The sequence below is a fragment of the Euprymna scolopes genome, chromosome 20, assembly GCF_053919585.1.
Source record: "Euprymna scolopes isolate OS-2025 chromosome 20, ASM5391958v1, whole genome shotgun sequence".
In the NCBI taxonomy this organism is placed as follows: Eukaryota; Metazoa; Mollusca; class Cephalopoda; order Sepiida; family Sepiolidae; genus Euprymna; species Euprymna scolopes.
The window spans coordinates 23,527,359-23,542,607 of NC_136501.1; the positions used below are offsets into that span (position 1 = coordinate 23,527,359).

The window sequence follows — 15,249 nt, forward strand, 5'->3', positions numbered from 1 at the left end:
AGATTTGGGAAAATCTTTTCAATCGGTTTTTGGCCAGACATTTGGCCGTCAAGGGGCCAAAGTTCAAAGATTTGATCTTTGAAAACTCTATCAAACTCCCCTGCCACTAAACACTTGAAATTTTAGATGTAAGTTACTTTTTAATTTGATTTGAGCCCCAAATAATAAATGTTAAGGGCTGAAAATTGGGGTCAAAGTTAAATTTTTTTTTACCTTTCCAGTCTCTACCAAATTACTCAGCCAATTTTTAGTTTAAACATTTGAAATTTTACATAAAGTATATTCAGACATAGAGCAAACTTTTTAATCGTTTTTGACCCAAAAATTTGACTGCCAAGGGGTAAAAGTTCTAAAGATTGAACCTTTGCTGTCTCTAGCAAACTATTCAGCCAATTTTGGTTCTAAACATTTGAAATTTTACATAAAGGGTATTCAGATATGTAGCAAACTTTTTAATTAGTATTTGGGCGAATATTTAGCTGCAAAGAGGTGAAAGTTGAAAGAGTTGACCTTTGCAGACTCTACCAAACTCCTCCGCCAATTTTGGGTCTAAACACATGAAATTTTAGATGTAGGTTATCTGGACATAAGTCAACTTTTAATGTATATGTACATATGCACATAAAGTCATGAACAGTACATAGAGCCCAAGAAAAGCCGGGTTGAACTGCTGGTATTTATACACACACACACACACACACACACACACACACACACATATGAAATACTTCATAAAATAAAATAGAGGCTTTTGGTCTATTAATTCTATTTTCGATCCTTTCCAACTTCCGGATACCACTCTTCATTTCTGGCAGGAACTGGCTGATATAATCACCATATTTATCATAATTCCGAGTACTTTACAATCCTTCAGGATTCATCGTCAGAATTGATACACAAAAAAACGTCTATTTTATTTAATGAAATATGCCATTGAGAAAAAATAATGCTGCCTATATATATATATATATATATATATATATATATATATATATATATATATATATATATATATATATATAAACAATTGCTTAGGTGCTTCTGGAGTGGAGAACCATTCTTGTAATAGATCATACCCAATATTGTTCTGCCAAAAAATATTGCAACAATGCTAATTTGTAATTATTAACATTTTAAAATATTATTTGATTTATTGAATTTCTTTTTGTGGGCCAATTCTGAATGCAGTGCCAAATAATTTATTCCATTAAAAGTACATTCCAATTTTTCTTGAGAATTCTTATTATCTGATAAGATGACTTTATAAACAAAGATTCAAAAACGAAAGAAACTCAAAGTAAAATTCTCAAAACATTTTTTTCTCTCTTTGTTTTGTAGTTGGTTATAATACATCGGATTATATATGTTGGCTGTCTGAAGAAGGAGACTGAAAATGGTCTTTCTGTAGCCGGTGAGTAATGAAATTCAATTCAATTTATTTAGCAAAAAAAAAAATTCAATTCAATTTATTTAGTAATAAAATACTATAATATAGATATAGGTATAATTCTATAACAAATAAAATTTATAATAAAATTCAATTCAATTTATTTCTCAAAAAATAAAAATAAAAATAAAATAAGCTTCTTTCTTAGAACTGCACGCCTGTGGAACTCTCTTCTGTTTTCCTGCTTTCCAGCTGACTACAATTTGGTCGTTATCAAGTCCAACGTAAACAATTCCCTTATCCCTGAGTGGCTTCCAGGCCTTGATAAGTGGTGATCACTGTGTAAAATAAAAAAAAATAAAAAATTCCTGATGAATCGTCCCCTTCGGTAATCCAATTTACCAAATTTCCACTACTAATCATTACTATGATATCGTCCCATTCACTACTGTACACTCATTAACCCTTATCCTCGAATCGCCTCCGGGCCTTGAAAAATGGTGGCTCCTTAAAAAAAAAGTAAAGAGTGGTAAAAATAAGACCATTCACGAAGTTGCCAATTTACAAAGCCAGGGTCAGAACAATTCTTTTCTAGTGATGTGAGATCTGGCCATTGGGCAAAGAAGATGTTTATCAACCTGAGGTCTTTTAACACTACTGTCTATGCCATGGTGAACATGTGGCGCATTGGATGTCTTTTATAACTACTGTAAAATCCAGGTTGTCCTCGACGGTCGTACATCTAAACAATATGATATAAATGCGGGAGTGCCTCAGGGGTCTATACTTGGACCTCTACTGTTCCTAATATTTATTAATGACCTCCCCAACAAAACTGCCTATGAGATGGGTATATATGCTGATGACACCACACTCTATAACAGGCATGACAGGAAAACAAATGAACACATAACTAAAAAAATGGCAAAAACACTAGAGGATGACCTCCGATCTGTAGTGAAATGGGGACAAAAATGGATGGTCACATTCAATGCTGCCAAGACTAAACTGGTTTCCTTCAATAATTACAAGAAACCTTCTCTGCCACCAATAGCAATGGCCAGTGACTCCCTATCTGAGAGTACATCTTTCAAACTGCTTGGCCTAACGTTCACACAAAACATGAGTTGGAACAATTACACTGAAAACATTGCCAGGGCCGCTGTGAAGAAGGTAGGCTCTCTCTACTGTGCTAGAAAACTACTGACACCTGAAAGTATCCTGTACCTCTATAAGGCCACCATTCGCCCATGTATGGAGTATTGCTGTCACATTTGGGCTGGTGCATCTGCTGCTAGTCTCTCACTCCTAGACAAGGTTCAAAAGAGAGTCGCCAATCTGATAGGCCCTAAACTGGCATCTAAGCTTCAGCCTCTGTCCCATCGACAAAACGTTGCATCCTTCTGCCTGTTCTACAAGTATTTTAATAGTCAATGCTCTGACAAACTGCAGACACTTGTGCCCTCACGACGTAGACACCCTCAACAAACCTGACTGGCAGCTAAATCCCACCCCCACACAGTAGAGATCCCTAGACGTAAAAGATCTTTCTACTCCAGTAGTTTCTTCCCCAGAACTGCTAGACTCTGGAATTCCATTCCAGATCCCTGCTTCCCCAACTGTACTGACATGCAGAAGTTCAAGTGTAATGTGAATCGACATCTTGCTGCCTAAATCCCTACATAGTGCCCCAGTAGTTGCTGCCCCTGATAGTAGCCCCTTACACCAAAGTGGCAATGTGCCTTGTTTGGGGTGAAAATGTAATTTAAAAAAAAAAAAAAGCCAGAGCTAAAATTTTGAATTAGATCAATCAGGCAAAACGGACTTGTGCCTAATTTGCTCAGTGGAGAAGCAAATAATTAAACCAGGCTTTAGAGTGTGTGTGTATATATATATATATATATATATATATATATATATATATATATAAAATTTATTTATACAAACATTGATGGCTACATATGTGCATACATGTTTCTGTAATTACCTGCATGGGAGGATTATGTCTTCAGGCCAAGAATTATCGTCGATAACATATAATTCTTGGCTTGAAGACGTAATCCCCAATACGGGTGATTACAGAAACATGTATGCACATATGTAGCCATCAATGTTTGTATAAATAAATTTAATATACCTGCTCTGTTTAATTATTGAGCACTCTTTGGTAGGCACATGTTGTTTCAATGGATGTACTTCTAGGAAACTAAACTCTACTGGCTATATATATATATATATATATATATATATATATATATATATATATATATATATATATATATATATATAATATAATATAAAGCTGTGTGTGTGTGTCTGGTCACGAATAGGCTCCTATATAGTTGACTATTTTAAAAAAACTGATTACATATAATGATAGAAGAAGTACCGGGACACAGGAATGAGTATGTTTGATCCTGCAGAATGGTGGTTCATTAAAATTGTGGGGTCTGCGTACGCGCCTGGTCCACAAAGTATGGAAATTAAAAATTTAAAAATTAAAAAAAAAAAACGTTTAAAAGTGTTTTTGATATAGATGTACATAATAATACTTTGATAAGTATGTTTTAACTTAAATAGGGATGGTATAATAAAATTGTGGGGTCTGCGTTTTCGCCTGGCATCCATAGAATGGAAATAGGCACAAACTTTAATAAAGACTTTTCATATCTATCTGTGTAAGTATACTTTGATAATTATGTTTCAGTTTGAAGAAATATGGTATAATAAAATTATGGGGTGTTCGTTCGCGCCTGACCTCTATAAAATGGAAATATGTCACAAAATTTAACAGGGTTTTTTGATATAGATCCACAGAATATTGTGATAAGTGTTTCAGTGTGAACAGGTATGGTATAATAAATTATGGGGTTTATGTATTTTATTTTTACTTTCATCATATTTTGCTTTGGTTTTGATACCCCCAAATTTGAAGCTATCTCTTTTTTACAACCCCTCCTTTTCATAACCTATGATACTTTCATAAATCAGAGTCCATTTTTCTGTAGGCTGTTTTTGAACCCAGTCAACGACGGGTACTTTTGCTAGTGTGTGTGTATATATATATATATATATATATATATATATATATATATATATATATATATATATATATATAGCAATAAATAAGAATTCATTTTCCTATATTAAATGGACGCTTATTATCACTTCCTGTTTTTTTTTTGGGGGGGGGAGGAGGGGGTTCTCATGTTCTTTATCACCGTGAAGGCCAAATAAATTGAAATCAAATATTTAATACTTGTTTACAAGAAATCTAATCTCACTTTATACGTAGCATGATAACAAAAAAAAATCATCCAGTAAATAGCGTTTTGACATTTTAATATTTACGTAACAATATAGAGGTTTATGACGTTTGCAAGATATTTGCTGTGATGGCGCATGCGTACTGCTGTTAAGCTTGTTATCATGCTACGTATAAAGTGAGATTAGATTTCTTGTAAACAAGTATTTAAAATTTGATTTCAATTTATTTGGCCTTCACGGTGATACAGAACATGAGAACCCCCCCCCCCAAAAAAAAAAAACAGGAAGTGATAATAAGCGTCCATTTAATATAGGAAAATGAATTCTTATTTATTGCTAATCCTCCAGAAAAACCAAATGCGTAGTTTGTGAAAGCACTATCTCAGATAACAAAAATCAGGGAAACAAACTTCTAAGGGTGGCGTGTGCGACACTGAAACTCGAAACCTGACTGATAGGAAACGAAAATTTATGCATGTACTCTTCTGAGGATAAGACGCGTGACTATAGTTTAAAGAACGAATACAAATGTGCTATATAAAATTTCAGGAAGTATCAACGGCATGCGTGTATTCAACTTCCGGCTCGACAGATTTCTGAAACACCCGTACAGAAAAGATTTTATTAGCTCACTCGGAGTCATTTTGTACGTACGGTTAATTCGCGTGTAGGTGGGGAAAAAAGAATGACGGATTCTTTTTTTTTGTGCGGTTAATTCGTGTATCAGTGGGAGAAAAGAACGACGAATATTTCTGTGTGCATGAAATGGTATTCGGCAGTTTAAAACGTTAATTTCAATACGTCGGGACATTAGCACTATAAAACAAAACAAGCTGAAATAGAAAAAAACAAAATACAAAAAACAACAACAAAAAACAAAACAGAAAACAAACAACAAAAACAAAAAGCGAAAGTTAGTTCCTGGCTATTGAAAGAATATGTGATAAAGAAAAAGAAGGATACAATCAAGAGGCAAGATTTGTTTGTAAAGAAAGACACGATGCTCAAAGTATCCCACGAAATTGCCTTTGCGTTGGCTAAAAAGCATGTCTTTCTCCCGTGGTGGAGAAATTTGTCTCCCGAAATTTTCAAAACGTGTGATAAAAGTACAGAAAGAAAAGTAAAGAAAGTCGCTTTATCAAAGCAGACGATTACAAGACGCATCGAGGATTTTTTTCTCGTGATGTAAATGAAAAACTGTGCACATCCATGTTGTTTTTGTTTTTCATTAGTTTTGGAAGAATTAAGTGACGTTTTTCTACGATGAATTGATAATAATTTCAACATCTTTGAAGAACTTATTCTATTTTAGTCGCTCTATGGAAAAACAAAAGATCAGACATATGCGAAAAAGTAAAATCATATCTAGAAAATCAGCAAATCTAATATATAAAAGGCCATACAACTGTCTGTCTGTCTGTCTCCATATTTTCAAATTCTATCTCCTCCGAAACTAAAAGTCGCAGAGCAACACTAGGGACCTCAAATAATTGGATTTCTTATGGACCGTTAGTTCATGAGACTTTAGCTGGTTAAAATAGTTTTTAAGGGGCCAAAAAGTAGTTAAAAATTGAAAAAATCGTTATAAATTTTGTACATTCATCTTAGTTTATTTTTAATTTTTAATCAGTTCATATGCGTGTTACGTTAGTACAGGGGTAACGTCACCAGCTTTGAATGCTAGTTTTGATTTCGGTTTCGATTCTAGCTGATGGCACCCAAATACTTTTGTTTTTTACTTTTCAAATCACGACTCTATAATAATATATCCGAAATCTGGACAAATTAAAATATCATATTTAAGCGTATTTTATGACCGGGCCAAGCCGGACGCCCTCTCTTAGTTAGATCTAAGAAAACTTCGAAGTGTTTTCACTGATGGTACACCGTCAATGATTGGTTATGTTGTTTTTATTTTTCATTGGCCTTGGACGAATCTGCTGACATATATCATGTAGCTCAATTAAATAGTTTTCTATGAGGAATTGATGATACTTTCAAACGTCTTTGAAGAACTTATTGTCTTCGTGTCGCTCCATTTGAAAAAGTAAAAACATGTGTAGAAAGTCAGCAATTAGATTTAAGTAAAATTTTTAAGATTCTGTATTGATGATGCATCATCAACGATAGGTAAAGTTGCTGGGGCTATAACTTTGCCGGTAAGGGTTTTACGCTGTTTTCTCCAAAAATATTATTGCATGATTCACCACGATGCTTTTTCCATTTTCACCCCAAACCGTGTCACTTTGATGTAGTATAACCGGCCCTGTACGACACCCTCCATACTGGGTGTCTCTAACCTCGTCGAACTGCACCCGATATGACAGGTGCTCTTTCGATCGTACGTTGTCCCGACACAAGTAGGCCTATTGATCGTCTTCACACATTGTGTTTTCATGGTGGGACGCTCCGCCTCTCGACCGAATCGTCTCCTATCCTGTGTAGTCTGCGGGTTCATTAATTTCTCCACTGGTCCCTGCAGCTTGCTGAAAAATGAAGAGTCCTCACCACAAACAAACAGAACCCCGGTTTATAACAATAACAACTGTTTATTAAGTTCATTACTTGACAACGGCTACTGTCTAAATTGAGGTGACTGACTATAGCAGTGTACGATGTATGACCAGACAAGTAAAGTCACAGATTTCCCATTAACACAGGCTAGTTAACATTATAACACCATGCCCTGATGTCCCCAGGTCGGGAGCGCTTGATCAGCCCAACCATTCAGTTTGTTGGCTACGACTCTAATCTTTTTTAGAATTCTTTTTTTCTGAATCCAACCCCTTTTCCTCACCTCTCCCTCGAAGAGTAGTTAAAAACACCCTTTCTCTCTTCCTCTCAGTGCCTCCCCTTGTCTCAACCACCCAACACCTCTCTCTCTCTCTCTCTCTCTTTCCTGGGAGGGAGGGGAGAGGTTGCTCATACTGATATCTTATGGAAGTTTCCTGGGTTCCTTCACCCAGCACGGCGTGTGGCCCTTATCAGCAAATGCCCCTTTCTAATACAAACATTTCCTCTGACATCTTGGAGATAATTCCAATTCTGTCCCCATTTTTGAGACAATATACCATCTAGTTTGCATGTAACAAGTCTATAATGACAGCTCGGCGGTTGGTTCTATTTTCCTAGCTAAGTCTTTGCATTTCTTTGCATTCCTCCACCCCATTCAAACATCCCACCTCACCGCAATATGCACCTCGCTGAATGCATTCAGAACACGATAGTGTCACAGTAGGGGGTTACTATTGGGGCCATACGTTGCAGGGATACTATGTGGGGAGCTGAGCCGCAAGATGTCTGTTCAAATTACACTTGAACTTCTGCATGTCAGTACAACTGGAAAAGCAGAAACCCGGAAGGGAGTTCCAAAGTCTAGCAGTTATGAGGAAGAAACTGTTAGAGTAGAACACCTTCTTACATTTAGGGATCTCTACTGTGTAGGGTGGGATTTAGCTGCTTGTCGGGTTTGTTGGGGGTTGAATTTTCCAAATGACATAATGGAAACATATTAAAGGTATTTGCAGCTTCTCTTCCAATTTTTGGATTTTAATCATATCAAATCACACTTCATTCCTTTTGATGGATTGAGTGTTGCTATTTCTTCTAATGAGTTAAGGGCATAATAGATTCACTGATTGATATAATAATTGAGTGATTGGTTTTGCACTACGAAACAGATACTGTCAAGAATTGTAAATGTCAACTTAATTCAGTTGAATAAATTATAAGATGGTCAACCTCATAAATTTTGGAATATAGTTTTTTGTCATTTATTCACTATATTGCTCTGTAATTACATTGAGCTTCTTAAATAAGGATTGGTATATATTATAAGAAAATATATTTCTACAGAATATATATATATATATATATATATATATATATCCTTCACTGTGAGATGCGTTAACTCTCTAAAGGACAAGTTCTAAGACGGTTTTGGAAACGGAAACCCCTTGTCCATGATTTTCTAGAATAAAAAAAATGAATTGTCCGAGGAAAGGACTCTTTTGTGTTATGAGAATTGGTTGTTAGATTTCGCATTTTTTTTAGTTGATGTTACCAACCATCTTAGTTACCTCAACCATAAGCTGATGGGCAAGGATCAACTGTTTACTTGCTTTGTAAATAATATCGACACGTTCAAGATGAAGTTAAAAGTGTTTCAATATCTCATTTAGAATAAAAGGATTTGAGCCAATTTCCAGATTTAAAAGAACAAAGTGAACGTGTTGAAAATATTGTCAACTTTTCAAAATACATTGAAAAATAAAAATCAAATTACCGCAAGAAGTCGATGATAATCGTTTGAGTAATTTTTCTGAAGAAGAAGACCGCATGTTTGCATTTATAAACCTATTTTCACTAAATGTACATAACATTCTAAAGATGGCTAGCAATATGCAAATGTAACTTATTGATCTAAAAGCAAATTCAGTATTAAAAGTAAAATTTAAAGTAAAAACTTTCCTCATTCCCAAGTGCATCGTAAATGATTGGTTTTTGACAATCATTACCACACGTTCATTTTCCAGAAATGAGAAAATTTACCCAGAGATTTGTTTGTCTCTTCAGAACTACGTACAGATACTATCTATATAAAAGCCAAGTACGTCCAAGGATGGAGTACTGTTGCCACATTTGGGCAGGAGCTGCCTTGACAGAGTTCAAAATAGACTTTGTAACTTAGTGGGGGATGCCCTTTTCTCTTCCTTGCAACCTCTCTCCCACAGAAGAGACGTTGCGAGCCTGTCTTTGTTTTATCGTTATTTCCATAGCAAGTGCTTGTTTAAGCTCCAATCTCTGCCCCCCCCCTCGCTAATCTTTCACCAAAAACACCCGTCTAGCAGAAACCACTGTTAATAATTTTCCCCACTCTTTATCTGTGCCTAAATCAAAATATAGATTCCATGAACAAAGCTTCTCTTTTAGAACTGCACGTCTGTGGAACTCTCTACCATTTGCGGCTTCCTGGCTGACTACAACAGGTCTTGATAAGTGGTGACTCCTATGTAAAAAAAAGCAGTCATTTTCTTTCATGAAAATGATTAAAATCAGAGGTTGCGATTGTCCAATTCCAACGTGAAGAATTGTTTGTGGCTCTCAGTTTACAAATTTAACTCCCGATATTATGCCAAACGCCACACTCAATCTACACTGCTGATAAAAAAAAGACCACTTTTTAAAAAAACTTTTTTTAAGGATAGACTTTAAACCCTTCCGACTTAAGGTTACCAATACTACAATCTAAAAGATTATGGAAACAAAACAGTTACATTCCAAAGATTTATTTTTAAATTTACATTTTTATTAAAATTAGCTTTTTACACATCGTCAAAATTATAAGACCAGAGACAAAAATTCTATTAAATGGTACAACAAGCGTATGGAAACATTCAACAATCAAACTTAATAATGAGTTCTACCTCCACTGCTTTTGATGACTTCAAAAATTCTTTGGGGCATGCTAGAATTAAGGGTTTCCATTAACGTGCGGGGGATCCTGTTCCAGTTTCTGAATATGGCTTCACAAAGTTCATTTTTTGTTGAATATTGTTTGCCATTTCGATAAACCTCTCTTGTCATCCATCCCCGAACATTTTCAATTGGGTTCAAGTCCGGTGAGCATGTAGGATGTCCCAAGAGATGGACTCCATTTTCTTGTAGAAAGCTCAAGGTCCGTCTTGCAGTGTGGACTGCAGCATTATCCTGTTGGAATAATCATCCATCCTAACATAAACGATGACCCTCCATCAGCAAAGATGTTTTTTGTAGCATGCTGACATAACCAGCTGCTGTCTGACGACCCTGCAACATCTGGAGCTCCATTGTCTCTCTGTAAGAAAAGGCACCCCATACCATTACGGACCCTCCATCACTATGACGTGTGGAAAAATTTCAAGGGGCATGTTTTTGTCATGCTAATATCGCTGGAAGCCCTCAGGAGCATCTAAATTGAATTTTTTCTCATCAGAAAACAGGACTTTCTTCCACTTTTCAACGTACCAGGTTTGGTATTCACGACCAAATCTTAAGCGGTCCACTTTGTGATGTAGAAGCAATCAAGAAATTTGTTTATGCTTTTTTATTTACCATGCCTTTTTGTTGTAAGTGTCGTCTGATGGTTATTGGACTGCAATCAGTATCTGTAACCGCCTTAATTTGATTAGAAGAAAGTCCTCTGTCATTCATGACAACCCGTCTGATTCTCCTACTCAATGCAGGAGAAATTTTTTTTTTTTTTGGGGGGGGGTCTACCAAAGGATTTTGCTTTTCCATAATTCTCAATGTTCATTAGAAAGTTGCAAATAACAGTTTTACTGCGATTTACCTTAGCTGCTATCGCTCGCTGTGACAAACCTTGCTTATGGAATCCTAGAATTCGATAGCGCTCAACTTTGGTTAGTTTTCTTGCTTTAGGCATCGTAACACCTTTACACAGTGATTTATAATCTGCAACTGAACTAAAAACATTAGAATTACCTTAAATCTAACAATTTATACCGTTGGTCTTATAATTTTGATCATGTGTAAAAAGCCTAATTTAATAAAAATGCAAATTTTTAAATAAAATATTTGGAATCTACCCTTTTGTTTTCGTAACCTTTTAGATTGTAGTATTAGTAACCTTAAGTCGGAAGAGTTTAACATCTATCCTTAAAAAAAGGTTTCTTTTTAAAGATTTTTAAGTGGTCTTAAATTGTTGATCAACAATGTATACTTAAGTATTTTTTTTTTAAATTGCTAATTGTACTAATCTATGACTATTAACCTATATATCTATAAAAGTGAGAATGAATGTGCCAGGACTTTTCTCAACCTATATACTCCACGGATTTTTGATCTAAAGACATGACATTTGGAAGATATTATATTCAGACATGTGGAAAACTTTTTAATCCGTTTCCATCCGGGAAAACTCTGGTTGCCCACCCCCCATCCCAGGAGTGCCTTTCGGATTAAAATGACTAAAATTGATACCTATTAAAAAAATTGTAGGCATCAAGTCCAATGTAAACAAGTTCTTGTTGATCCGTTCCCTTAAATAATCCAAATTCTATTCAATCTACATTATTAACGATTACTAAACTGCCACTTTACATTCACTAACTGTTATCCTCGGGTAGTCTTCAGTGACTGCCTTGTAAAAAAAAAAAAAAAATGAAAAAAATAAAAAAAAAAAAAGTTTAAAAAATTAAAAAAAAAGACCAGCTAGTAGTGGATAACACAAGATAAAAAAAAAAGGATAAAATGTATTTCCTATCCATTTTTACAGGACAAATCCAAACGGATATCGCCAATTTACGTGACAAAGATGATGAAACTTTATCTGGTTTGATGTTGATGTTCACAAAGCACTTCATTCAGATTCTCGAGGTAAGGAGTCGATTGAAATCTGTCAAAAGGGTAAAGGGAGAAATGGTAAGGAAAAGATTGCGAGAGAGAAAGAGAGAGAGAGAGAGAGAGAGAGAGAGAGAGAGAGAGAGAGAGAGAATACGAAAAGGCTGATTTGTGTAAGTTAATTTGGAGAGAAACAGGACTGGATCCATAAGATGAATCCATTAAATCTGCGCACAAAGTGATGAAATTGATATCTTTTTTTTCAACACAGGAATCACCACTTATCAAGGCCCTGGGACCACTCGAGGATAAGGGTTAATGGGTATACATTAGGCAATGTAATTATCGCGTAGTATACATAAGTAGTGGGACTTTTGTAAATTGGCTTACTTAGCAGAACGGTTCATCAAGAACTTGTTTACATTGGATTTGAAGACAATCAAATTGTAGTCAGCTGGAAAGCAGGAAATCGGATGAGAGTTCCACAGGTGTGCAGTTCTAAGAAAGAAAAGGGGTGTTCCAAAAGTAATGCCTCCTATTTTTTTATTCCGCCTGAATGAATAAGAGGGTATTGCAACTTGCATTGTTATGATGACTGAACTTATGCATCTATGACCTGAAAATTTAATCTCTCTGTTGCGGATATTGATGGTGTGAGACTAAGAAAGCAACCCCTGTCATGGACGTGCATCAAAAGCAGAAATGCGTCATTGAATTCCCGGCAAACATGCATTGAGAATGATGATAACTATGCGTATAAAAATAATTTTTTGGACACAAAATGTTGCTCGTTTTAATGACACCACTCCTGTCTTCATAGCTCTTTTAACTTTTTGAGTTAAAAAAAAAAATAGATAGTTTTACGTTTGAACCTCGTATCACAAATGTTAATGTACATCCATCGTTCATTACTGGAAAAAGAGCATGGAGAATGGTGATGGCTATGTAGAAAAAAATAAATTCCCGAGTATTGCTTTAATGGTACCATTTCCATCTTAAAATTATCTGTTCAACTTGTTGACCTAAAAAAGTTTTTTTTTTTAAACTTTCTTACAAAGGAGTTACCACCTATCAAGCCCCAGAGGCCACTCGAGGATAAGGATTAATCAGTGTAAAGTAGTCTATAGGACAATATCATAGTAATCGTTAGTAGTGGAAATGGGATTACTTAAGGGGATGACATCATGGAAGATACGTTGCAGTGATCAACTTAAAACCTGGCTCAGGACATTGAAGCAAGATACTGAACTGATTCTGAGCCCTCACCTTTATGGGGTCCGTTGTTGGAACTGTGAATGATTTGCACTCCTAATAGAAGCAGCTTTGAATCGCTGTGCGTGTTCAGCCAGTGTTCGGGACGTGGTGAACTTGTTAAAGAGCCGGTCCAACTGACCCAGGATGAATGGCACAAACATGACAACGTATCCCACCAATTAACTTCAAAATAACAGCAAAAACACTTTCTTGTCTTGACAGTAGTGTTGGGACGATTAACCAGAATTGGATTCGGGAATCGGAAAAATCAGAACTTTTGATGGTATTGGAATCGGTATTGGAATTGGAAAAATTTGTGCCTATTTTCCGATGCCAAAAACGATTCCTTATTTGATTTTCTTTGAAACGAAATCTTCCACTGCTGGCAGTAATATTAAAATAGTAAATATTTATTGATTTTAACCTACCAGTAAAGCTAAAACCTCTAAATCAACTCCACAAGTGTATTTTTTACATTTCGAGAAAATATATGCACATTTAACGCGTGTTTTTACTGTAATCCTGACAAAGTAACAACTTTATAGTTAACTATTTAGAGATTTATAAAGAATCGGAATTGGTAATTGTATCGGAATCGGTAATTTAGTATGGAATCGATAATCGTATCGGGATCGGGAAAAATATTGGAATTGTCCCATCACTACTTGACAGAGTACAAAATCTACTTCAAAATCTAGTGGAGGATGTTTGTTCTCTTCCCTACAATCCGTTTTCCCACAGAACAGACATTGCTTGTCTCTCTCTCTCTCTCTCTCTCTCTCTCTCTCTCTCTCTCTCTCTCTGTGCTCTCCCTTTATTTCCATGATGCTGAATGGAGACTCAATCACTGGTTTCTACTTGTAAGACATTTATAGCAAAAACTCATCTTACTACCACAACTAAAACAGACTTTCTTCTTCTTCCATGTGCTTAGTATAAGGTGGAGTTTCCATCATCATCATCATCATCATCATCATCATCATTTAAAACTTTTACTCCTTAGAAAGTATATAATCTACTATCAGGGAAACACAACGTTGCCCGGGGTAAGATGAGGATGAACGACTGTTTCACACTATCATATTTTTATTGCCATCAAAATCAGTGAAATCGCCCATTTTTTAATCAAATCGATTGATTGATTGCTCTAGTTGGAGATCTATTATGGTGTACCAGGAGGAAGTTTCACATATCTCACCGCAATGACTTATTCCACAATACATTGTAGTCTACATTGCACTGTAGAGAACCTACTGCTGATTTTATAAAATTATTTTTATATATAATGGCTTGCATTAAAGTTTCAAATGAAAAAATCGAGTATGATGCTTCACTTGCAAACTAACCGATCTCTGACCAGGTCTTTATTTATCCCTCTTTCTCTCAAGTCCATCCTTTTATCTTTTCCCCATGTTTTCCTTCACCTTCCTATCTAACCTGACCCTGTTATTTCAACTGTGCTACATCTACTCACTGAAGAATTCTCATCCATTATTTCAACATGACCATACCATCAAAGTCTCCTGTTCTGCACACATCTATCTATATTTAAAATGAAAACTGAAACTGCGACACTGATCCTAATGCAGGTTTAACCAGCTTCCTCTGAAGAGGGAAGTTCCAGGGGTGCATAAAATTCACAAGTGGTCCCCAGTCGGATGTATATTCTTATTAGGGGAGATGATAACGTTAAGTTTTTGCAACTTTTGCATAGAGGTGTCGATGGCCCCCTACATACAACGCTTTCAAAGTGGTCACCCATCTGGTATTCCCAAATTGGTTACCCATTTGGTACTGACCAGACTCAATAGTGCTTAACTTCAATGATCTAGCGAGGACTAGTGATTATGTTGTACGTATCTCTATACTGTCCCAGATATTATTACAAAAACAATTTTTTGGGCAGCACTAACCTACTTATGTTTTCCAGGATTTTTACTAGTTTTGGGACGATTAATCGGAATTGGAATTGAGAATCGAAAAAATTGGAGCTTTTTGGG

The 15,249-nt window shown here is 35.7% G+C and overlaps 1 protein-coding gene across 2 annotated transcripts in view; it reads left to right on the forward strand.

The window, feature by feature from the left end:
* LOC145241368 (testis-expressed protein 47-like) overlaps positions 1 to 15,249 on the forward strand; it is a 381,126-nt gene that overhangs the window by 37,019 nt on the left and 328,858 nt on the right. For both annotated transcript variants that reach the window (XM_080104242.1, XM_080104243.1), the window contains exons 2-3: positions 1,339 to 1,411; positions 11,931 to 12,031. In XM_080104242.1, the coding sequence (XP_079960368.1) occupies positions 1,339 to 1,411; positions 11,931 to 12,031 (174 nt within the window). The remainder of the gene's footprint in view (positions 1 to 1,338; positions 1,412 to 11,930; positions 12,032 to 15,249) is intronic.